The sequence below is a fragment of the Chiloscyllium punctatum genome, chromosome 7 (genome assembly GCF_047496795.1).
Source record: "Chiloscyllium punctatum isolate Juve2018m chromosome 7, sChiPun1.3, whole genome shotgun sequence".
NCBI lineage: Eukaryota > Metazoa > Chordata > Chondrichthyes > Orectolobiformes > Hemiscylliidae > Chiloscyllium > Chiloscyllium punctatum.
This window is the reverse complement of record NC_092745.1, coordinates 103,919,402-103,945,898: the sequence shown is the minus strand read 5'-3', so window position 1 is coordinate 103,945,898 and position 26,497 is coordinate 103,919,402. Positions and strand designations below refer to the sequence as shown.

The 26,497-nt window shown below is 41.7% G+C and overlaps 1 protein-coding gene across 3 annotated transcripts in view; it reads left to right on the top strand.

Moving 5' to 3' along the window:
* The window catches only part of tmem275a (transmembrane protein 275a), a 49,257-nt gene extending 27,522 nt beyond the window's left edge, over positions 1 to 21,735 (top strand). For all 3 annotated transcript variants that reach the window (XM_072573316.1, XM_072573314.1, XM_072573315.1), the window contains exon 2: positions 19,921 to 21,735. In XM_072573316.1, coding sequence (XP_072429417.1) covers positions 19,993 to 20,547 — 555 coding nt within the window. In that variant the 5' untranslated portion in view covers positions 19,921 to 19,992 and the 3' untranslated portion in view covers positions 20,548 to 21,735. The remainder of the gene's footprint in view (positions 1 to 19,920) is intronic.
* The last annotated feature ends 4,762 nt before the right edge of the window (positions 21,736 to 26,497 follow it).

Genomic DNA, 26,497 nt, shown 5'->3' with positions numbered 1-26,497 from the left:
TACACACCCCATCCCCACCTTAATAGTTTAAATCCTCCCAAGCAGCTCAAGCAAATCTCCTTGCCAGTATATTAGGCCCCTTCCAATTCAGGTGTTTTTTAAATAGTTCACCTTCATTGCTTTCTATTTCCCTCCTGGTGTTTGATAAGCTGTTCACCAAAACACACTCCCGACAGCTTGGAGGCAATGGCTTAGTTTTATTATTACTTAATTATTTATCCAGAAACTCAGATAATGGTCTGGGAACCCAGGTTTGAATCCCGCCGTAGGTGTTGGTGGAATTTGAATTTAATTAAAAACTGAAATCAAATGGTGACCAGCAAATCTTTCCAACCAATTGTTGGAAAACCTTATCTGATTCACTAGTCCTCTTCAGGGAAGGAAATTACTGCCCTTACATGGCCAGGGCTGTAGGTGACTCCAGATCCACAGCAATGCAGTTGACTCTTAACTGCTCTCCAATATAACCTAACCACCTAACCACTCAGTTGTAACTAATTGCTACAAAGTCTCAAAATTAGGACTGAGACCAGACAGACCACCGGGGATTGACCTCAAAAATGGAATCGTCAACGACAAAGACAGCCTCACTAAAGTCCTCCTCACTATCGTCTGGGGGTGAATGCCAAAATTGGGAGAACTATCTCACAGATTAATCATGCCTGAGATAGCCATACACACACACAATTTCCCAGATATCACCATTACCATCCCTGGATATATCCTGTCTCATCAGCAGGACAAACCCCATAGAGGTGGCAGCATAGTGGTATACAGTCAGGAGGGAGCTGCCCTGGGAGTCTCATGGCCCCAGGTTAAACATGGGCAAGGAAACCTCCTGCTGATTACCACGTACCATTCTGCTTCAGCTGAAGAATCAGTGCTCCTCTGAGTTGAATGACTCTTGGGGAAAGCACTGAGGGTGGAAAAGGCTCAGAATCTACTCTGGGTGGGGGATTCCAATATTCATCATCAAGTGGCTTGGCAGCAGCATGACTGATATAGCTGGTCAGGTCCTGAAGTGCATTGCTGCTGGACTGGGTTTCTGGCAGGAGGTGAGGGAATCAGCAAGAGAGAAAAGCATACTTGACCTCAGCAATCTGCCTGGCACAGAAGCATCTGTCCCTGACAGTATCAGAAGAGCGACCACTGTGCAGTCCTTGTGGAGATGAAGTCCTGTCTTCCCACTGAGAATACCCCCCTATCATGTTGTGTGGGGCTATCACTGTGCTACATGGGACAGACTTCGAACAGGGTCTAGCAATTCAAGACTATGAGTCAGCGACAGCAAAACTGTGCTTCAGCAAAACTACACACTCATGGCCCAGCATATCCCCAGCTCAATTGTTAACATTCAGCCAGGGTGTCAACCCTCGTTCATTGGAGAGTGCTAGAGGACATAACAGCAGCACTGGGCATGCCTGAAAGTACCGTGTCAACCTGTGAAGCTACACAACAGGACTATTTGCATGCCAAACAGCATAAACAGCAAGTAGTAGACAGCGCTAAACAATCCCACAACCAGACCTAAGATCAGATCTAAGTTCTGCAATCCTGCCACATTCCGCTGTAAAGTGTGATGGACAATTAAATTATTTATTAGAGGAGAAAGCTGCACAAATATCCCCATCCTAAATGATGGAGGTGACCTAACACATCAGTGGGAAAAAAAAGGCTAAAGCATTTGTAACAATCTTCAGCTAGGTGTGTTGAGTAGGTGATCCATCTTGGCCTCCTCTAAAGGTCCCCTGCATCACAGATACCAGTCTTCAGCCAATTCAATTCACTCCATGTGATTTCAAGAAGCAGTTGGAAGCACTGGACACTGGAAAGGTTGTGGGCCCTGACAAGATTCCAGCAACAGACTTGTGCTCCAAATGTGCCAATCCATAGCCAAGCTCTTCCAGTACAGTTACAACACTGATATTTCCCTAACAATGTGGAATTTTTTCCAAATATGTCCAGTACATGAAAAGCAGAACAAACCCAGGAGGGCCAATTATTCTCCCTTTGGTCTATTCTCGATCATCAGTACAGCAACTGAAGGTGTCATCAACAGTGCTAGCAAGCAGCATCTGCTCAACAGTAAAGGTAAAATCACTATAGTCCTATCAGACCATAGGGCTGCTTTTCCATTCAAGAGAGATGGCTGGTGGTAACCTGGTATCTTGGGTGTCATCAGGTGTCTGGCAAGAAGAGAGGTTGAGAAGGCAAATCCTTCATGTAACCACAGACAATGTGGAATTGAGCCCACTGTGTTGGCATCACTCTGCATTGCAGACCATCCAACTGAGCTAACCAATCCCATACTCAGTAATGACCTGCTTACTGATGCCCAGTTTGGGTTCCACCAAAACTACTCAGCTCCTACCTTAATTACTGTCTGGGTTCAAGTATGGACAAAAGAGCTGAATTCCAGAGGTGAAGTAAGACTGACCTCCTTGATATCAAGGCCACATTCATCTTAGTGTGGCATCAGAGAGTCTTACTGAAATTGGAATCAATGGGAATCAGGTGGCAAACTCTCCACTGGTTGGAATCATACCTGGCACAAAGGAAGGTGGTTGTGGTTGTTGGGGTTCAGTCATCTCAGCTCCAAAACAGAACTTCTTTAGGGAGTGTCCTTGGCCCAAACATCTTCAGTTACTTCATCAATGACCTTTCCTACATCAAATTATCAGAAATGGAGATGTACACCAATGATTGCACAATGTTCAGCGTCATTCATTGACTCCTCAGATTTTGAAGTAGTGCATGTATAAGAGCAGAAGTCCTGGACAATATTCTGACTTGGGCTGAAAATTGTCAAACAATATTTGTGAGATGCAAATGCCAGGTAATAACCATCTCCAATAAAAAAAATGATATAACCACTTCCTTTTACTTTCAATGGCATTGCCATCACTGAATTCCCACAGTATCAACATCCTGGGGGGTTACCATTGACTAGAAACTGATCTGGATTTTCCATATAAATATAATGACTACAAGCCCAAGTCAAAGGCTAGGAATAACTCTCCTCCTGACTCCTCAAAGCCTGTCCACCATCTATGTGACGCATGTCCAGAGTGTGATGGAATACCTTCCCTTGCCTGGATGACTGCAGCTCTGATATCACTCATAATATGTAGGCATCACTGACTAGGCCAGTATTTATTATCCATCACTAATAGTCATTTAAGAAGTAAATTGTGCTGCCTTTTTGAACTGCTGCGGTCTTTGTGGTGTAGGAAAGGAATTTTAGGACATTATTCTAGCAACAGTGAAAGACTGCCAATATAATTTCACATCAGGAAAATATGCAACTTGACAGCAACTTGCAGGTTGTTGATGTCCCCATGAATCTGCTATCCTTGTCCTTCTGGTTGGTACAGATCAAAGTTTTGGAAGATGAAGATCAGGATTTGGGAAGCCAGTATCAGTCATCAAGGATATGGGTGAAAAGTGGATGGGACTAAATGTGTGACATCATGTGCATAGCAGTGTTGGAAAAATGAAAGTTTCTGAAGGATGACTGCTTGAAAGTTCTCAAAGAGAATATTGAATCGCTCAGATCAAAAGGTGACAAAATCATTTATAACACCGTTAGATAGCTTAAAATAGGGTAAAGGCAAGCACTATTGCTGAGGTAGGAATAAATGGTCTTCATCATCGCTTCAGTTTCAAACCCTTTTCACGGCCAAAGAGCATAATAAAATTGAGAATTCAAGCAAAGTGAAGAGATGAATTGGTGGCAAGGGAGTTGTGTTTGTCATGTGAGTCAGTCTTCTTAACATTGAGGTGGAAGAAGTTGCAGCTTGCCCAGGGAAACAGATATCATTGTGGGATAATGTTATGAATTGTGAGTTTCTTTTATCCTGCTCACGTTTTCCCAAACTCTGGATTCTGGTTTAGCACACATCATTCAGATGCTTTATTGTTATGTGTAAGTGCAGTTGTAGGGTCTATTTGCAGTGATTAACCATCTGGTGTTTGCGTTTTTTAACAAAATGCTACCTTCAGTGAAGCCCCAATATTCCCGCTATCACAAAGAAGTAAATGTTCAGGAGTTGGGATCAGTCTTGTTGGTTTAATTCCAACACCAGAAAAGAATCATTACTTTTTATTTTGAGGCTGTAAATCTGCGACAGCAAAACACATTGATATCCAGGTTTTAATATAATTAAAAATGTCCCAAGATACTTTACAAGTGCATAATGAGACAAAAATTGACATTGAGCAGTGAGCTAAGAAGGAGCCAATAAGACAAGTGACCAAAAGCTTACTCAACGAGCTAGGCTGTAAGCAAGTGTGCTAGAGGAGATAAGAGAGATTGACAAGTTTAGGAGGAAATTTCAGACCTCACAGCCCACAAAAGACCTTTAGTTTCATTGATTATAATGTTTAATATTTGCATAAGGGCTGTTTTACATCTCTTTTCAAATTTGAAACAAATCAATTACAATTAATGCTGTCTCTGAGAACCTTTGCATTAATCATTGATTTTTATGAGTATTTGTAATTTATGCTTAGAAAATAGAAAAACGTTTTATAGAGAAATGTGTTTGGATAACAATGTTAAGCAGACTTAGCTCAATTTCCTGGCTCACATAATGCTACGGATCACTACCTTCACAACCAGCAATGTTTACCTCAATTCTAACCATTGGGGAAATCAAAGCAAGAACACGTAATAGAATTGGCACAACACAAACTTTACTCCCTTTATGCATGGTGATACCTTCTCTTGGAAGTCACAAAAGTTTACCATATAGAATAAAAAATACTTGACTCACCTCCCTATTCCTTCCAAAAGTTTAATAGCGTTAAAATTGTTGAGTGCTTGACTTGCTATTTGCAGAAACCAGATAAATTAGGCAGGATAAAATAATCTAGGAGAGAGTGAGGACTGCAGATGCTGGAGCTCAGAGTCGAGAGTGTCGTGCTGGAATTGACGTTTTGGGCTTAAGCCCTTCATCAGGAATTTATCCTGATTAGACTAGATTACTTACAGTGTGGAAACAGGCCCTTCCGCCCAACAAGTCCACACCGACCTGCCACCCACCCAGACCCATCCCCCTACATTTACCCCTGCCCCTAACACTATGGGCAATTTAACATGGCCAATTCACCTAACCTGCATGCTTTTGGACTGTGGGAGGAAACCGGAGCACCTGGAGGAAACCCACACAGACACGGGGAGAATGTGCAAACTCCATACAGTCAGTCACCTGAGGCGGGAATTGAACCCGGGTCTCTGGTGCTGTGAGGCAGCTGTGCTGACCACTGTGCCACCATGCCACCCACAACGTAGGGCTTATGCCTGAAACATCGATTCTCCTACTCCTCGGATGCTGCCTGACCTGCTGTGCTTTTCCAGCACTACACTCCCCAGGATAAAATGACCTCTATGCCGAATCATCGATTCCATTTTCTTATCAAATGGATAAGGCAGTTATATAATGGTGTATAAGGCTTGAAAGGGTTAATTGAGGAATGTAAACCTGATTCTGCCTAATGATATATAAGTGGCAATCTCTGGAAAGAGCCAGCCAGTCTTCAGTCATAATCTATATAATCGATATAATCTATAGTCATGTAGCTTAGATCTAGCTTCTACCTTTTAGAAGATAACAAATCTCTCACTAAATGTTAATGTCATTTCCTAGTCTTATTTTCTTATTTTCTTATTTCCTATCATGTAATAAACCATTCTTGTAACTCAAGAGTGTGTCTCTTCTGCCACGACATCCACACAGTTATCTTTGCAGTTCAGGATGCCTTCAACTAGTGGTAGAAATGGCAGCTTTCTTACTCAAGACCTTTATGTGTCTTTATGGTGGAAAGTTAGCACAACTCCCCCTTATCGTGGGCGGCACGGTGGAACAGTGGTTAGCACTGCTGCCTCACAGCGCTAGAGACCCGGGTTCAATTCCTGATTCAGGTGACTAACTGTGTGGAGTTTGCACATTCTCCCCGTGTCTGCGTGGATTTCCTCTGGGTGCTCCGGTTTCCTCCCACAGTCCAAAGATGTGCAGGCTAGGTGAATTGGCCATGCTAAATTGCCCGTAGTGTTAGGTAAAAGGGGTAAATATAGGGGAATGGGTGGGTTGCGCTTTGGCGGGTCGGTGTGGACTTGTTGGGCCGAAGGACCTGTTTACACACTTTAAGTAATCTAATCTAATCTTACCAAAAGATGTCAACTGCAGGTATCTCTGACAAGAGGGGGCTTGCAAACAATTTCCCTTTAAGTTCAGCAAAACAACATTTAAACAGGAAGCCAAATATTTAATAGTGACGAGTAATATATTGTGGATTTTGAGCATGCCAAGAATTAAATTTGGACAAGCTCATTTGATTGAAAGTCGTAAATATCAGTAAATAGAAGCTGTCTTTTTACTGTCACTCTGGATTATGGTTTTGCTTTAGCCAATTTATAATAATGTACAATAGCTCTTTGAAGTAGTCTAGTTTATATCAGTGAGATTTTAACCCCAATGACAATTAATCAATGGTTAATTTTACAAAGTGGGGTTTCATCAAGTGTATCTTTCAAAAATCATTTACAATTTCTCTTTGAGTTCATAATATTTCTGGCCACGTGAGAGAGACAAGACATGTGTTCCCAACATGTGACAATTCTAATTGATGTGATATCTTTTTTGATGCAGTCCCCAGTGTTACATCCTTTCTAAGAGGTGATTATTTCTTCTTTCTTCTTTATAAAGTAGCTGAATTGAAATTCACCATGTGGTATCATTGGTGTGAGACTGAATTCCATGTTCTGGATTTCAGAGTCAGCAATGAAGTATTGGTACTTACTGACGATCTGGTCAAAAGCTGCACACAAAGACCTAGCAATTATAGGGCATAAATTTCCATTTTCTTCACATCAGTTTAAATCTAGTTCCAAGCCAAGTGGATCTCTAGCATTCAGCACCATTTACTACTCCTCAGATACTGAAGCAGTCTGTGTCCTTCTGCAGCAAGATCTCAAAGGTAGACAGCTTGGCTGATAAATGGAACGCTATGTTCTTGCCAGACAAATGCCAGGCAATGACCATCTCCAGTGAGAGAATCTAACTATTTCTCCTTGATGTTCAATCACTGAATCCCCACATTTGAACTTCTGGTTATTAGCATTGATCAGAAACTAAACTGAACTAGTTATGTAAAATCTGCAATGGATAAGACTGACTCAGAAGCCGATAATTCTGTGAGATGACTCACCTCCTGACTCCTCAAAATCTTTTCAAATATTTACAAGGTACAAGAAAAGTATGTGATGATGTGATGAAATGCTAGAGATGCTAGACATCAAACAAAAACAGAGATTGTTGAAGAAACTTAGCAGGTGTAGCAACATCTGTGGAGAGAAAACTGAGTTAATGTTTTGAGTCCAGTGACCCTTCTTCAGAATGGTCACGTTAATAGTAATGTTAACTCTGACTTCTCTCCACGGATGCTGCCAAACCTCCTAGGTGGAAGTGGTTGTAGGTTTGGAAGGTAAATTTACCAACGCTCCCTTGAAAACATTTCTCAAATCTATGACCAGCTCGAAGGTCAAGGGCAACAGATGCAAGGGAAGAGCACAAGCAGTAATTCCCACCATGTCACGCATGTTCCTGACTTGGAAATATAATTGCTGTTCCTTGAGTGTCATTGGCTGAAAATTCTGGAAGTCAAATGTGTGGTGCTGGAAAAGCATAGCAGGTTAGGCAGCATCTGAGGAGCAGGCAATAGCCCTTCATCAAGAATGATGCTGAGGGCCTCGGGGGTGGAGAGATAAATGGGACGGGGTGTGGGGCTGGGGGAAAGGTAGCTGAGAGTGCGATAGGTAGGTGGAGGTGGAGGTCATAGTGATAAGTCAGAGGGGAGGGTGGAGTGGATAGGTGGGAAGCAAGATAGACAGGTAGGTCAAGTCATGAAGGTGGTGCCAAGTTGGAATGTTGGAACTGGGATAAGGTGGGGGAGAGGAAATAAGGAAACTGGTGAACTCCACATTGACACTGTGGGGTTTGATGGTCCCGAGGTGGAAGATGAGGCGTTCTTCCTCCAGGCGTCGGGTGATTAGGGAGCGGCGAAGGAGGAGGCCCAAGACCTGTATGTCCTTGGCGGAGTGGGAGGGGGAGTTGAAATGTTCGGCTATGGGGCGGTGGGGTTGATTGGTGCAGTGCCCCAGAGATGTTCTCTGAAGGGGTTTGCAAGTAAGCGTCCTGTCTCCCCAATATAAAGGACACTACATCGGGAACAACAGATTAAGTAAGTGACATGTGTGAAAGTGCAGGTGAAACTTCGATGGATGTGGAAGGCTCTTTGGGGCCGTGGATGGAAGTGGGAGGGGAGGTGTGTGCACAGGTTTTGCAATTCCTGTGGTGGCAGGGGAAGGTGCTGGGAGGGGAGGGTGGACTCAGTCGGTTCCGTAGGCAGGCATTGAGGAAGGAGATGTGGCTGTGGTAGCGAGTCTGCTTCAGGACATGGTAGAAGAGCTTTGGGGCAGAAGATACAACCTGCAGTGCAGTGAGAGGGTTCCTGAAAATCCCGGAACTTCATCCTTTGAGTCTACCTACAGCACGTGTTCTGGTTAGTAAAATGCAACAAATGTGTAGAAAGACAAAGCAGTTTTACAGATTTTGTTGTTGAGTCATGGACATTGTTAGCCGCAGTAAAAATTAATCCAGTGGCACTGGTCAAATTTTGCTTACTGGGCTACATTTTGCTGCATGTAATGTTTCAGGTTGCAAACATGTTCACAAGTGCTTTCAGTACATAATGTCTTGCATTAACACCTTATAAAATCCGAATATGTTATGAACGATATCATGATTTCTCTGCATGTAGTGAGCTGCAGGGTTACTTTGGCACCTTGTAATAACTGATTATTGTTTGCATTTTTTGAGGAAGTAATCAAAAAGATTGACGAGGGCAGAGCAGTAGACATTGTTTGCATGGACTTTAGTAAAGCCTTTGATAAGGTTCCGCGTGGGAGATGAATTAATAAAGTTAGATCACATGGGATTCAGAATGACCCTGCCAGATGGATAGAAAATTGGCTTTATGGTAGGAGACAGAAGGTGGTGGTGAAGAGTTATTTTTCAGACTGAAGGCCAGTGACCAGCAATGTCCCACAGGGATCGGGACTAGGCCCACTTTTGTTTGTCATTTATAGAAATGATTTGGATAAGATTTTAGGAGGCATGATTAGCAAGTTTGCAGATGACACCAGAATTGGTGGTCTAGTAGACAGCGAAGAAGGTTATCTAAGATTGCAAAGAGATCTTGGAGTACCATGTGCAGTTCTGGTCGCCCTGTTATGGTAAGGTTCAGAAAAGACTTACCAGGAATGACGGTTTAAGATATAAAAATAGACTGGAAAGACTGGGACTTTTTTAACTGGAGCATTTGAGGTTGAAGTTTATAAACTCATGAGGATCGTAGATTAGGTGAATAACAAGGTCTTTTCCCTAGGTTGGCAGAGTTCAAAGCTGGGGCATATTTTTAAAGTGAGAGGAGATAGTTTTAAAAAGGACATGAGGTGCAACGTTTTTACACAGAGAGTTGTTCATGTGTGGAATGAGCTGCCAGAGCAAGAAGTGGATGCTGGTACAGTTACAACATTGAAAAGGTATCTGCATAAGTAGAAGAATATGGAAGGTCTGGAGAATTATGAGCCAAGCACAGGCAGGTGGGACTACTTTAGTTTGGGAACATGGTCAGTGTGGACTGGTGGACCGTAGAGTTTGTTTCCATGCTGTATAACTTTTAGACTCTAAATTGGTCAATGAGCTGAGGTGTGGCAGACAGAATTTAATTTAACAAAGGCTGTAATGAGGTCAGCCTTGGTTAAATGCCCATTTATGTCCTGCTTTTTGTGTACAGGGCATTCCTGGGAAATTTTCCTCATTGTTGGGTAAATGCCAGTGCTATAACTGTATTGGAACAGCTTGGCTCAGGAAGTGGCAGGTTCTAAGGCAGGCTGAAGGGTTCAATGTTATTGCTGGAATGCTGTCAGGCCCAAAGCCCTTACAGTATCCAGCACTTCCAATAATTTCTTCATCACATGGAGTGAATGAAATTGGTTGAATTCTGACATCTGTAATGCTGGGGGCACTGGAGGAGGCTGAGATGGATCATCGACTCGGCACTTCTGGCTGAAGATTGCTGTGAAAGCTTCAGCCTTGTCTATGACCCACCATTAGTTATTATCAATAACAGAAGGAACATTAACAGCTGAACATGAACAAACTATAAGGAAATCACATACAGCATACATTGTTTTTGTCAAGTTTATTGATTGATTGATTGATTGTCACATTTACCGTAGTACAACGAAAAGCTTTGTTTCCAAGCAGTACAGGCAGATCATAGTAAGCAAAGATGTACAGATTGTAGAGAGTAAAAAAACTTGGGCAGAGGTGTACATGTTACGTTGCACAGGGTGCGCTCTAGGCGACATCAACATTAACAAGATCAGCATTATTTGAAGCCAGAGAGTCCATTCATCAGTTTAATAACAGCCCAGAAGAAGCTGTTCCTTAACCTGCTGGTGCGTGTGTCCAACCTTCCATATCTTCTGCCTGAAGGAAGAGGTTGTAGGAGAACATACCGGGGTATGATGGGTCTTTGATAATATTGGCAGCCCTGTTGCAGCACTGAGCCATGTAAATGGAGTCCAATGGTTGGAAGGCTGGCTACTGTGATGGTCTGGGCTGTGCACACAACCTTCTGTAGTTTCTTATATTCCTTTGCATTTGTTAGAGTTTGTCTCTGCAAGGCCTGGTCAATTCTCTCACCGTTTCTGCCCAAATTCAGTGCATGAATTTCCTACTGCACCACCAAGTCACCTCCCTTGTTGATTTCCACCACAACTTAACATGCGTCCTTCACCAAACAACTCACCATGCAGAGGATATCAGCTGAAACACTAGCATCCCTTCTGCCTGCACATTCCACAAATGCCACAGGATACCTTGATGAGCATTGGCATTCCACAGCAGCCTTGCTGAGATGTAAACAGAGTCAGAAGATGTCAGAGAGGGCAAGAGGACACTATGATTCTCTGATGGAGACTGAGCCATCCTAGTGGGCCAGCAGAGGGGACTGTGCCACCTTACCATGCTAGCCTGGTCTGAGGTCGCCACCTGGATCAATGTGGTCTCCAGGATGCAGAAGAATGGCCAGAAATGCCACAAAAAGATCAATGACCTTCTTTGCTCCATCAGAGTAAGTGCCACATTTTTCTCTCTGCAGCTCACACAGACTATCTCTGCCACTACACCCATCATCCACCAGGTCTCTTGCTGTACCGCTCTCACTATTGCCTGCTACATTTTCCATCAGTTGCCCCCCCACCACCCAACCTCCTTCAGCCTGTCACCTCACTAACCCTGCATGTGCTCCATGCTGCCTCCTCAGTCCCTCAGAACACAGTACAGCATTCCCCCATAAGCGCCAGCACTAATGACCATCCCAATCACTGTAATCTCATTCATTGCCCCAGTTTTTTCTTATTGCAGATGAAGAAAGTCAACAACAGGACATTGGGAACAGAAAGAGTTTGCGATGCTTGACGTCTGTGTATTCATTCCCAAAAAGTAAATAATTCTGTACCTTTCAGGAGCATTCTTGCATATCTCAGAAGGCTGAAAGACCAAGATAAATTGATGTGAAATGTCAGGCAATCCAGAAACCTATTAACTGCATCTATAGCTGAGGGCCAGGTGCGTGACTATGTAATTTGAGCACTATAAGAAAGGGCCATATTGAAGTGTGGTCTTTGCAATCAAGTGAAGTTTGATAGTGACCAGTAATCTCCAGATCCAGACTTACAAGCATCATTGGTAATGACTAGTGGGTGATGTAAGTTTCAGTCAAATCATAAAGGAGCTTATAATGTGATTTTGTTGACTTAATAAACCATGCAATTTATGGTTGAGCTAAACCCTCTTTATTGTGTGCACTTTGTTGTTGTAATTCTGGGTTCCAAGAATCACAACAAGGAGGAAGGAAGTGGAATCTCCTACACATCAACAGTGGAAAGATAACTGTCATGGTGCACGTTGCCATACCACCAATTCACAAGGTTCCCCTAGAGGTTACTGTCAGCTCCATAACTGCTAGCAATCAGTCACTTGATGCTGAAATCCACAAGCCTATTGCAAAAGCTGGAAAGAGAGTGTGAAACAACAACCTAAGAACATCACACTGCAATTCTACCTAGCCTGTATCCTCAGTGCACTCCACTGTGGTGTGAGCTGGACAACATTTTTTATTCATAAGATAAAGCTGAACAGTTTCCACCTTCACTGTCTCAGATGTATTCTCAGCATCTCTTGGCAAAAGGTCCTGCATTCAAGTGTTACTAAACCAATGACATTTGCACTGACTCTGCCCTGTTCATCAGATGGATAACAGGCTGTACACTCAATAATCTTCCATATTGTGAGCTACTCACTGGTCATAACCTGATGGACATACATTTGCTATAAGGACACATGCAAGCAAGATATGAATTTGGTGGACATTAATGCTAACTACTGTGAGTGTCTCACAAAAGGCCTTGACTTCCGGAAGCTAATGACTTAGAGTCATAGAGTCATAGAGATGCACAGCATGGAAACAGACCCTTCGGTCCAACCTGTCCACGCCGATCAGATATCCCAACCCAATCTAGTCCCACCTCTCAGCACCTGGCCCATATCCCTCCAAACCCTTCCTATTCATATACCCATCCAAATGCCTCTTAAATGTTGCAATTGTACCAGCCTCCACCACATCCTCTGGCAGCTCACTCCATACACGTACCACCCTCTGCATGAAAAAGTTGCCCCTCAGGTCTCTTTTATATCTTTCCCCTCTCACTCTAAACCTATGCCCTCTAGTTCTGGACTCCCCGATCCCAGGGAAAAGACTTTGTCTATTTATCCTATCCATATCCCTCATAATTTTGTAAACCTCTGTAGGGTCACCCTTCAGCCTCCAGCGCTCCAGGGAAAACAGCCCAGCCTGTTCAGCTTCTCCCTGTTGCTCAAATCCTCCAACCCTGGCAACATGCTTGTAAATCTTTTCTGAACCCTTTCAAGTTTCACAACATCTTTCCAATAGGAAGGAGACCAGAATTGCACACAATATTCCAACAGTGGCCTAACCAATGTCCTGTACAGCTACAACATGACCTCCCAACTCCTGTACTCAATACTCTGACCAATAAAGGAAAGCATACCAAACGCCTTCTTCACTATCCTATCCACCTGTGATTCCACTTTCAAGGAGCTATGAACCTGCACACCAAGGTCTCTTTGTTCAGCAACACTCCCTAGGACCTTACCATTAAGTGTATAAGTCCTGCTAAGATTTACTTTCCCAAAATGCAGCACATCACATTTATCTGAATTAAACTCTACCTGACACTTCTTAGCCCATTGGCCCATCTGGTCCAGATCTTGTTGTAATCTGAGGTAACCCTCTTCGCTGTCCACTACACCTCCAATTTTGATGTCATCTGCAAACTTACTAACTGTACCTCTTATGCTCACATCCAAATCATTTATGTAAATGACAAAAAGTAGAGGGCCCAGCGCCGATCCCTGTGGCACTCCACTGGTCACAGGCCTCCAGTCTGAAAAACAACCTTCCACCACCACCCTCTGTCTTCTACCTTTGAGCCAGTTCAGTATCCAAATAGCTAGTTCTCCCTTTATTCCATGAGATCTAACCTTGCTAATCAGTCTCCCATGGGGAACCTTGTCGAACACCTTACTGAAGTCCATATAGATCACATCAACTGCTCTGCCCTCATCAATCTTCTTTGTTACTTCTTCAAAAAACTCAATCAACTTGCAAGAACGTTGGAAGAAGTGGTCAGAATTGGAAAACTTAGTTTGTTATAATTGACCAGAGTAAACAGAGGCCAGCTAATCATACCTTCTTAACCCAGAATCTTCCCCTACAGCAAATACAGCAGAGTCTGTCATGCCAGATTGGTGGCTCTTGAGGCAGACCAGGCCACAGTTAACAGATATGTTCATCATGATGCAAAACCATCACCTCAAAAGTTAGAAGCTGCCAAAGAGAACCAGACCTTAAGGGTATTGAAAGTATCGTTTGATGTTCACGTGTGATTTAGCAAGTCAGAATATCATTCTTCAATGGAATCATATTCTTCTTTAGCTTTTTCACTTAAACAAATGGTGCACATGAAAATACCAGTTAGTCTACGTAGCCTACATCACATGGTCATGGTGCTTTAACTGTGCATAATTTTCCATAATGTAGGTATTTAACCTAGAGGTAATATTTTACACAAAATAAATAACTGAAGTGGAAAAAGTGTTGGAAATTCCTTCCTAATCCTGAACTAGACTAAGCTTTCCATGATTTTCATTTGTGCTGGGATCTCAGCATTAGCCTGAGACAGTTACTAAAATTAGTTTAGTTATTGGTTTTCCTTAGCTTTCGTCTCCCTGCTGCAAGCAGCTTTGTTCAGTTGAATAGGTCAACAGGGAATTTGTACTTGTGCTTCTATCGATCTTATATTTGAACTGGCCAGACTGAAGTGGGGACGAATCACTTAATTTAGGTGTCTGTCTGATCTTGCTTCCATTATTTTGCAGATGTGACCGGCATTCTCTTGGTCCCTTTCCTAGCTGTGTCGGCTGAGATCAGAATGAAACAGAACATTTCATTACATTTTACTCTGGTGATTGTTAAATAGGACATGAAATGGACTTTGTCGGGAGGAGTAGGATTCAGAGTGTCCCTGATTCCACGGTGATACATGTTCAAATAAAAAGGGATTAGGAGGCATATGAGTACTGCAATAAAGACCACAAAGGGAAGTGATTTTGGAAGATGAGGGTAGGAGTGCAATGCTGAAATATCAACTTCTGATGACATAGCGAAGAAAATATAAGAAACAAAGGCTCACTGGAGTGACAGAAAATGAGGATGTAAAATGGAATTTCTGTCTGGAAAAACTTTCTCCAGTAAGGCAGGATGAGAAGCTTAAAATCCATTCACTGGAAAAGCCATCAATGAATTGAGGCAAAATCTCTGCTGATTGCAACATTGCGGCACTCAATATCCTACAGTGTTCACTTTAAAAGTTTGGATTTAATTAAAAAGATGGAAGCAAAAGGAAAAACATAAATAACTTTCCGCAGCAAATATAGATTGATAACCAAGATAAACATGCTAATGTTGTTATGATTGAAGTGCAGAAGAGTAAGGTGTGGTTAAATATGACAAGTTAAAGTAAAAAATGATGTAAAGACACGTATTTTTGTTTGTCAGCCCGATTATGGAAAGCAACTGACAGGCATTCAGAATTTCAATCCCATTTCATGTATGACAATAGTAGGTAAAGAATGACCCATAAAATGAGGAAAATAAAGAAATGACTTGAATTATTATAGCATGTAGCAGCTTTCAATATTATGCAACATTTCACACCAATGAAGTGCTTGCAAATGTAATTATTGCTGATGTGTCAGTGAATGTGGTACATATAGTGGCTGAAACATGTGATAATGCATTGGAGTTGTATCAGGCTGAAGTGGGTACTTGAAATGAGTGTGTAAGGTAATGCCTGGAAATTTTCTTCAATCGAGTTTGCCAAACTTTGCAAAGTCAATGGGACAACATCACATTTCATGCAGGGCAGGAAAGAGACACTGGAGGCGTTTACTTTATGTCTGTTTGCTGTACCTGGAAATTTGTTTGTTGATAGGGACAGACATTGCAGTCCCTTTGAAACAATGCTTGAATAGCAAGCTATTACAGCAGACATTTTATCAAATTTGTTTTCCTAGGCAGCTCAGTCCCTTTGATCAAACCTTGAATTCAGTGATGGGTACACCCTTGGGGTTCTACAAGGAAGCCCAATAGAGTTCATCTCCATTGACCCTCCCCCTCTCCCAAAACCCCATCGAATTTTAGGCTCAATGAAATGAACAAGGTTACTGATTTATGCTTTTGCTGTAAGCATAGATATTATCACATCATTCATATCCAAATTAGATGTTAATACATGAGAATGTTCTCTGTCACCCTTAGAAAGATTGTGCAACCCAAGATATTCCAAAGGTCAAATGAGTGTACTCATACAATCCTTTGATTATATTTATAGGAACATACTTCCTCAAAGATCTCTGAAGATGCAGTTAGAGGTAGGCTGGGCTCATATTCAATTTAGATAAAATGTGACCCCCAGCCAGCTTTTCATTCAAATCTCTAAGCATTGCACTGGCTATATGTCTAAACAGAAAACTCTGTCAACTCATAATCCCCAGCAGATTTTGAAACAGGGACTATTGGCATTGGCCATTGAGCAAATTGTACTGAGCATTTGATGCCAAGTTCCTCTAGAAGTTCCAATTCAGTGTCTACATTGGCACATAGGGCATAGGGGATTGATCATGTTCCAAAGTATTTAGGTCAAGTCTCTATGTCTACATAATCTTGGCCGTGGCGCTTTTTATCTTTTTAAGACTCTCTTCTTACACATTGGGATACTTCCCAATGACATCGTATAGCTATCCAGTACCCCTTTTAAAGTGGATTTAAGTGGATCTAAGTGGATTTTCTACAGCCAGTCCCTTTCTACAAGTTTGGGACCTGTCACTTGCACCACCATTAAAGGAAGTCAGATTGTCTGTTGCCCATGCATAACTGGGATTGCAGAGATCCCAATAATATATAAAGTCTCCCCAGTGTATGTGGCCAACCTAGCCTTGTGTCTCTCAGACCTAAAGGCAAGATGCTCCAGAATTTCCTAAAGGTTTGCTCCCTATCAAAAGTTTCAGCAATACCTGGTGTCTACCTCCATGTCAACGGGGTGGCCATTTTCCTGAGTATTGCGTTAGTTGGGGCCACTTTGACAGCTGTAATGTAATTTAGCTGTGTCAATTCCTCATCCCCAGGCTGATTTATTTGCTAAGCTCTGTCTTGAAGTGACTTCACCTTTCAATCTTGGAGGTACGCGCTTCGCCTTTTTTCCGTAGCCTTGTCTGGAATGGACCCTGTAACTATGAATGCAGCATTGACAATCTTGCTCCACACTATATTGTGGAGAAACTTGCCATCCAGTTCTGGAAACTTGCGGCCTCTGACTGCAATCCCCTTCCTTAACAATCAACAGATGCCAAGAGTATCATCTGCTGTGGACTTGGCTCTCTGGTAAGGGAGTAACTCAAGGTTGAGTTTGGTACCATTTACAGATCTTGATGCTGCTGAGACATTTCATCCACATTTTTGTGAGAAAGGGCCAGTTCAATGGCTTCCTCGAGGTCCATTTCTAGTTCAGTCAGTAGCTTCCTTTGGGTCACAATATTATTAAATCCACAAACCTAGTGATTCCTTAACCTTTCCTGAAGTGCTAACCCATACACACAGTGTTCCACCAATTGCCATAGTCTCATCAAGAATAAGTGGGCGGCACGGTGGCACAGTGGTTAGCACTGTTGCCTCACAGCGCCAGAGACCCGGGTTCAATTCCCGCCTCAGGCGACTGACTGTGTGGAGTTTGCACATTCTCCCCGTGTCTGCGTGGGTTTCCTCCGGGTGCTCCGGTTTCCTCCCACAGTCCAAAGATGTGCAGGTTAGGTGAATTGGCCATGCTAAATTGCCCGTAGTGTTAGGTAAGGGGTAAATGTAGAGGTATGGGTGGGTTGCGCTTTGGCGGGGCGGTGTGGACTTGTTGGGCCGAAGGGCCTGTTTCCACACTGTAAGTAATCTAATCTAATCTAATCCAGTCACTGATTCCCTCAGAAGTCTATTTGCTGTTTTAAGCCTGCAATGTAACAGATGGTTTAAGGTCATAATGGTCTGCTACCATATTTATAAGTTCATCAAAAGATTTTGACTCTAGTGTTGCCAAGTAGGTTAGTCTCTTTACAATGCTGAATGTTAGGGCTCCACAAGTAGTCAGGAGAGTGACTTTTGTCAGTGATCCCTTTCTATCCCATTTGCCTGAAAAAAAGGTATCTTATTCTTTTAATGTACTGAAGCTAATCCTTCTCACCCCATCAGAAAGCTTTCCAAACAGCAGAAGTTCCAATATTTCCCTGTCATTGTCTTACCAGGTCCAAAAGTTTTCTTGATCTTATCGCTAAATGCAATAACTCAGGAAGCTCTACTGGAAAGAAACATCTTTCACCATTGAATGTCAAAATGGAGCCACTACTTGAAGCATACATGGGCTCTTCACAGTCTGGGACAGACACGTATGCTGACTCATCCGTGGGTCTGCTTTGTCTTTTTGTTTTTAGCTACTATCCATCACCAGTGAATTATCTGTGTGGCCCATTGAATATTTACATACAAAGCTCATTACAGGCAATACAAACCATCAGAGGGTGAGGAGGAGGTGGCAAGAGCAGAAAGGAGCTAAATCAAAATGGAGTTGGAGGGTAAATTAAAGTACTCTGCCCCCTGCAGTGCCCACCTCTCTCTAAAAGCATTGAGAGTATTGGTGGATACCACACACCTCCTCTTCAAGGATACCAGGGCATGAACGTAGCTACCAGGGTCTACTTTATTACTTTTTACACAACCTGTTCAGGGGTTATTATTACACACCTATGAAGCAGATGGGACTTCAATGCGGATTTTATGACCCAGAGGTATGGACAGTACAACTGCACCACCACAGTCCCTCTGGGTTTGGCTTTCATTTTTTCTTTATGTATCCTACTAAATCATCCATGTAGCCAATTGAGTATTTACATGCAAAGACCATTATAAGTAATACAAACTATCAGAAGGGGAGGAGAAGTTAGGGAGAGTGGGAAGGCACTAAATCAAAATGGACAGGGTCTGCTTTTTATATATTTGGAAGTGTTATCACAGACATAGCCAAATGTTCTTCTTTCCGCCCATCACCAAATCACCATTTTTTTTTGTTTTCAACTATTGATCTTCACTGGTAAATCATCCATGTGGCCCATTGGGTATTTGCATGCAAACCATCAGGGAGTAAGGAGGAGGGTAGGGTGAGGGGAAGCAGGCTAAATCCAAAAGGAGCTGGATGGGGAGATAAAATACTCTACCCCCTGCAGTGACCAGCTGTCTCTAAAATGAGTTTGCTTTTTTTTCTTTATATCCAGAAATGCTCTTCTTTTAGCTACTAATTGCCACCAGTAAATCACCCATGTTGTCAATTAGAAATTTCCATGCAAAGCCCATTATGAATAAGGTAAACGATGAAAAGTCAAGAGGAGCTAGCGAGGTTGTCTGCTTTTCTTTTAAGGTTTTATTTATTCTTTCTCCAAATCATTAGTGATTAGTACTGTTCTTTTTTAAACCTTGTGGGGAGGTTAGGGGGAAGGGAGAAAAGGAGGGCATGAAGGCGAAATGGAGTTGACGTGGGAAATGAAGCATTGTATCCCCTGTGGTGCCCACCTCATTATAAAGACATCATGAGCATTGATGGACACCACATGTTCATTCTCCAATGACACCCAGTCTCAAATATAACCATGGAAGAGGAGCAGAGAGTTGGTGGAAATGACCAAAGGGTATACTTTTCAAAGGGCTCAGATGATGAGTTCCTGCTGGGCAGGCCATTGCTGTTACCAAGGAAGATTATGAGGAGATTAATTAATGATTTCCCATGGCTTATCACACTTATCTGTGTAGTTCACAATTTTAGGAATTTGGTCTTTCACCACACATTCCCTGAGCACAAATCTGCTTATTAATTGATTAATCTTTCTGTTACTATTCCTCAATTACGTTTTTTTCTAACATTTATATTCACTTTCTCATTCAATGTGCATCAAAGATGTTTATTTTTGATCGTATTCAAGTTTTTTTAAAATACACTTAATAAACATGGGTTGACAGATTGTACTTTGAATGCAATAATTTTAAATGGAACAGTTCTCAGTTCAGAATTGCATGAATCTGTTAATTAGCTGATGCATATGCTTTCTGTTTTCACAGCTAAAGCAATTAAATACCATTTTAACGTGTGACTTGGAGTGGGAATGGTTTAGCACATCCCTTGATTGAAGTATGATGTTCACTGAGAAGACTAACACTGCTGTACCTCAGAAGCCTGGACAGAAGAAGACAAGACCTCAGGGTCTTCCATCTCCAGCCCTGTGTTGTGCCTGTGGCCTCTGCATCATGTTGGCAGGAATTAACATAACTCTTGTGGGAGCCTTTGCATTTGGTACCTTCTTACCAGTGAACAATCCCCCCATCATTATTGGGCCCATCTTGCTAGTGGTTGCCTTCACCTTCTTTGCAGCCTGTTGCATCTGCAGTCGAAGACCTCCAGCTCATGGCCAGAGGAAGTCCAAACCCGGCTCCAATATTGGCATCATTAAGCCGGGCCATGCCACATTTGAGATTGAGACCAGTGAGCATACAGTGCAAGACACGACTGCAGTCCAGCTCAGCCCCACAAACTCACCAGTGTCTTCGAAGAAGTCCACTCCAGTCCATGAAAACTCAAAGACATGCAAACTGTTCACAATGGATGCCAACAATCCTGGAGCCAAATATACAGCCGGTGCTGAGGCGATACAACTGAACCTTCCCCGTGACTTGGGCTCATCATCATAGAACTGGATTGAGCTCTGAGTCCAAAACTACCCTCACTGTACAATGTCATGGCAAAGTCTTTTGAACTGTCCACCAGCAGAAACTTGTTGTTAAGTTTGAACAACCAATGCTGCAGACTATATTAATCTACTGTTCTGTCTGAACTGCATTCACCTTCATTTTTACAAGTTCTGTTACTTGAACAGTGATATTTTAAATCTCCTGCTGTTTTCTGAGAGCAAAATGCACAAGACAGAAGTTATTTAAAAAAAAGTTTATTTTTTAAACTGAACAGTCAAATTTGACAGCAAAAGCACTGTCTGATAGTAACTTCACCATGCCCCAAAACATGAGACAGTTGCAAGCATCTGTGCAAATTGCAGGCGACGTGATGCAAAATCAATTGGTTGAGAAGTGTAAAGAGCATAAACATTATCTCAAAAGTATTTTGTCATAAGTAAAGAGTTTTGTTACCAGACGTCCTTTTTTTCGCCCATGCCCACTCCACCCTCAAAAAAAAATTGGGATGCAGTACAGGGAACATTTGTTTTAATTCAGACAAAACTCATTCAATAACGTACTTTGAGAAGCTTAATTTTGTAAACAGAGATACATATTTTGGCAAAACCCAATTCTCCCCATATACCTCAATTCTCTTCTAGATCTGCTTCATTGATTTAAGCACTGTATAAGGGCTCACATAGTGCTGACATAATTAAACTGTGAGACCAAGGGTAGAAGTATTAAGGGCAGGAGGATTATGACAATATATTTGCTTTACCTATCTCTCCCTTTTTTTGGGGATAACAAAAACAGTTGGAGTTCTATCAAGGAGGTAGCTTAAGGGAATGTGAATTGTCCAATGTATACAATTGCCTAAAGTAAGATTGTGAGATGAACAATACTACAAATTGGAAAATAAGTGAAAAACAAGTATTAGTTACCTGCTATTGTTAATCAGCTTTAAAATTGTAATTATGAGTTATGTATTTATCATGAATGAAATGGAGGGAATGTTGTGAAAATGCCAGGAAATTTTGTTTTGTTTATTTAACTACTTCTGGAGAAACCTGTACCGATCATGTCATTGCGTAAGATGTATTATCTATTCATTGTATTCGTTAACATAGAAGCAATTCCAAATAAATGTTTTCTTGTATCTGTAAAGTACAACTAGACATAAAGTATTTGTGTAGAAGATGGATTGAATGGGAGGACTCTAATTAAAGTCGATTACTTACATTGACTGAGTTTTAGTAAGGAACAGTACTATTGTAAAAAGTAATGGAAAAACCCAAAATGTGGACATACTTTGTGCTCAACGCAACAAAGAGTGGGAGTAAAAGAAGGCAGTGCTATTAATTAGATCATAAGACAGTAAGATCATATAGGAACAGGAGTAAATCATTTGACTCCTCAAGCATGTTCCACCATTCAATAGGATTATGGCTGATCTGACATTCCTCATACCCATTTTCCTGCTCTTTTTTCGTACTTTAATTCTAATACTGACCAAGAATCTATCTGTCACAGCCTTAAATATACACAAATACTCTGCCCCAACAGCTCTCTGTGGTATAACATTCCAAAGATTCACACATTTCATTCTTAAATTTGTGCCCCTTTATTCTAAGACTATGTCCTCAGGTCCTAGACTCACTTATGAGGCAAAATGTTCTCTCAGCATTTATTCTGTCAAGTCCCCTAAGAACCTTGTATGTTTCAATGAGATCACCTCTCAATCTTCTAAACTACACTGAGTAGAGTCTCAATTTGTTTAGCCTTTGCTGTTAAAACAATCCTCCTTACCAGGGATCATCCTAGTGAAAACAAAAAATGCTAGAAGTCACAGTGGATCAGGCAACATCTATAGAGAGAGGACAAGCTAATATTTCGAGTCTAGCTGGCTCTTCATCAGCTCTGATGAGTCATTTAGATTCAAAACATACAGATTCTAGAATCTGCCATAACTTGCTCCTACATCATCCTAGTGAACCTTCTCTGATCAGCCTCCAATGAAATGATATCTTCCCTAAATGAGGGGACAAAATTATTCACAGTGCTCTAGATATGATCTCACCAGCACCTTGTACAAGTGCAGTAAGACTTCCCTAATTTTATATTACAACCACCTAGAAATAAATGTCCACATTCCATTAGCCTTCCTGATTACCTTTTGCATCTGTGTGATAGCTTTCTGTGTTTCATGTACAAGTACCTGTAAGTCTCTTTGTATTGCAGCTTTCTTCAGTTTCTGTCCATTTAAATAATATTCTGTTTTTTTTCATTCTCCCTTCAAATTGAATTTGCCAACATTTTTTCCACTTATTTAATCTCTCTGTAAACTGTTTGTACCTCTATTGCAACCTGCCTTTCTACCTATTTTTGTGTCATCTGCAAATTTGACTGCAGTACACTCATTTCCTTCCTCTAAATGATTAACATCTATTGTAATTGTTGTGATCCCAGCACTGGCCCCCATGGGACTCCACTGGTCACAGATTGCTAATTTGAAAAATACCCCTAATCCCTACTCACTGTTTCTTGCCCATGCCAACATACCACTTCCAACACTGTGACGTGCCATTTGTAAGGTAAGTTTCAAACTCCTTCTGGAAGTCCAAATATAACATACTTACCAGTTGTCCTCTATCCACTCTGATTGAGACTTCCTTGAAAACTTTAATAAATTAATCAGACACAATTTCCTTTTCATGAAGCCAAGCCAACTCCATTTGATTAGATTATTATATTCCAATGTTCTGCTTTTATAGCTTTAATAATAGATTCCAATACTTTTCCAACTAATAACGTTAGGCTAATCAGCCTACAGTTACCCACTTCTTGCCTCCCCCTCTCTTTTTTGAATAAGGTATCACACTGGTAGCTTTCAAATCCTCTGATATTTCTCTAAATTTGAAGAATTTTTGGAAAATTACAGCCAATGCATTCATTATCTCTGCAGCTACCTCTTTTAGGATCCTAGGATTTAAGTCATTAGGACAGGGGATATAATTACCCAAGCTGTGTTAGTTGGTCTAACAATGAGGATTGGTTAACCTCAGTTGGCTGGACACTTGGTTTAAAATTCAGAGTGATGCCAACAGGTTCAATTCTACACTGACTAAGGTTACCATGAAGGACTCCCTTTCTCAACCTCAACCCTACCCTGAGGTATGGTGAACCTCAGGTTAAACCATCACCAATTGTCATTCTGTCATGAGAGAGCAGCCTTGGTCTGGTAAGATGGTACTCAATTCCTCCCCCATTTTCTTTGGCATTAATGGGGTGTTTGAAGTAACTCACACTTTAAAGTCTGATTCAAAATATCTGTTTAACTCCTCTACCATTTCCCATTCACTAACAATGCAAGCATCAGAGACCCAAAGGTACAGGGGCTTAGCTGAAAAAATGGCCTGGTAGATCGTGAGATATAGTTCATTAAAAAATGCATCCCATTCAAATTGCTAATAGCAGCATGACTACAAAGAGGCATTAAAGATTGTACAGTACTGCGCTGCTAATGACTTCATGTAGGAGACAGTCCTCTTGTCCTCTTGTCTGAAGAACATGAAGATAACAAATAAAGGCAGAATAAAGATTTTGATATTTTTGTATTGTAACAAGGATAAAGGCATGTGGTACAAGGCACCATTATGGCTTGAAGTCCAAAAGTGACCTTAAAATTGGTGATTATTAGTTTGAATTTGGTAAACTGAAGTTTGCAGGAAAATGGAAATTCTTTTGGGAGAAACAAGCTCCACAGGTTTGACAGCATAATAGGGAATTAGATTTGCAATGATCGAATCGACCTTAATTTTAATGTGACAGGAATATTGAGAGGGAGAAGAATGTAAGATGGAAAACATAGAATTCAGAAGAAGCAAAAGAACATCAGAGTAATGATCAATCGAATATGTGTGATTGCAGAAATACACTAGCAACAGTCAGAAAGCAGGGTGTAGGAACAAGTGGATGAATCTTGAGATAGCAGACTATTGCTACTGGGATACCACAAGGATCAGTGTGAGGTCTAGTGCTGTTCATGATCTCTGTAAATGACTTGAATGCTATTTTATTCATTTATTGGATGTGGACATCATTGGCTAAGCCAGCATTTGTTACCCATCTTTAGTTGCCCTTGAGATGTAAGAGTGGCTTCATGAAAGGGAAATTATGTCTGATTAACTTATTAGAGTTTTGAGAGTCTCACCTAGAATGAATACAGGAGAACTATGTTGTGTTTGGACTTCCAGGAGTTCAACAAGATACCTCACAAAAGGCAAGTCACAAGATAAGAGCTAGTGGTGGTAGTGAGCTGCCTTCTTGAACCGCTGCAGTCTATTTGCGATAGTAGACTCACTTTGCCATTAGGATGGGAGTGCCAGGATATTGACCCAGCGACAGTGAAGGAACAGATATATATTTTCAAGTCAGCTTTGATGGGAACTTGTAGGTGGTTGTGTTCTCTTATATCTGCAGCCTTTATCTTTCTATATGGTATTGGTCATGGGCTTGGAAAGAGGTGCCATGGTGAATTTCTGCATTGTGTCTTGTAGATGGTAAACACTTCTACTACTGACTGTCTGTGGTGGAGGGAGTGAATGTTTGGGGTTGTGGTACCAATCAAAAGGCTGCTTTGTCCTGTATTGTGTCAAGTTTGTTGAGTATTGTTGGAGCTGCAGCATTCAGGCATACGAGGAGCATTCCATCACATTGCTGACTTGTGCCTTGTAGATGGTGAGCAGGCTTTGCAAGTCAGAGTATGAATTACTTGCTGCAGTATTCCTAGCCTCTGACTTGCTCTTATGGTCACAGTATTTATATGGCTAGACCAGTTCAATTTTTGTTCAATGGTTACCCCCTAGTATATTGATAGTGGGGAATTCAGCAACAGTAATGCAATTAAATCTGAATGGATGATGGTTAGAATCACTCTTGTTGGAGATGGTCATAGACTGGCAATTGTGTGTTGCAAATTTTACTTGCCACCCCAAGGCCAAAGTTTCAGTCCAGCAGGTTCACTACAACCAGTTTGGAGAATTCATGCTAAGTCAGGAAGGGAGCTGCAACTGAGCAGTCAGTCATCAATTGGAGCTGTTGGCCCAAGTCTACAGGAGACTGGGGAGTGGTCTGTCATATTGATCATCTGAATTAAAGTCAACAGAGATTTAGCAGGGAATACAGCTGCATTAATGAGATTAGGGAAATCATTTTTGGGGATTGGAGGAAATGGCCTGGGATGCAGAGTGAACAGGAATGATAGAGGAAAGATTCAACATAACATATAAGCAGGAGCTGATAATGCATGGGCACACGGGGTACTGCCAGAGTGGTGGAGGAGTGTTATCAGCAGAAGTAGTTTTAATGAGGGGGGGTTGTGCAGTACAATGGTGGGAAAAACTAAACTAACAAAACTAACCTAAGCTAGGTGTTTTGAAGAAGGGTTGGTGGACTGGAAATGTTATCTCTGATTCCTCTCTGTAGATGTAGTCAGAACTGCTGAGCTTTTCCAGCAAATTCTGTTTTGTTTCTAAACTAAACTAATCTGGGGAAGAGTGAATACTAATGAGAGGAGCAGGCGTAATGTGTAGGAGCATGTGGGGGATCAGTGCTGATAGGCTGTGCAAGGCCATCCAGGAAGAAAGGGAGATGGAGCTTCCCTCGATAACCAGGCTGTCTGATACTCAGACTGCCAAGTGTGACCTAGGCAGTCTTCATAGGCAAACAACTCAAAAATGCTCACTGTGAATAGAAAAGGGCTGCAACTACAGCCAGAGTGGACAGAGTGAGAGTTTAATTCTGTCTGAATACACATTCTCTACTTGTGAGCAATGTGAGACCCTGCAAAATTACATTAATCAGGCACTTTCACAGTATAGGTTGAAGTCATATGGAATTAAACATGTGATATACATGCAATATCCAACTGTGTTGAATTTATATGCTTATTATGAGCAATCTTGACTAC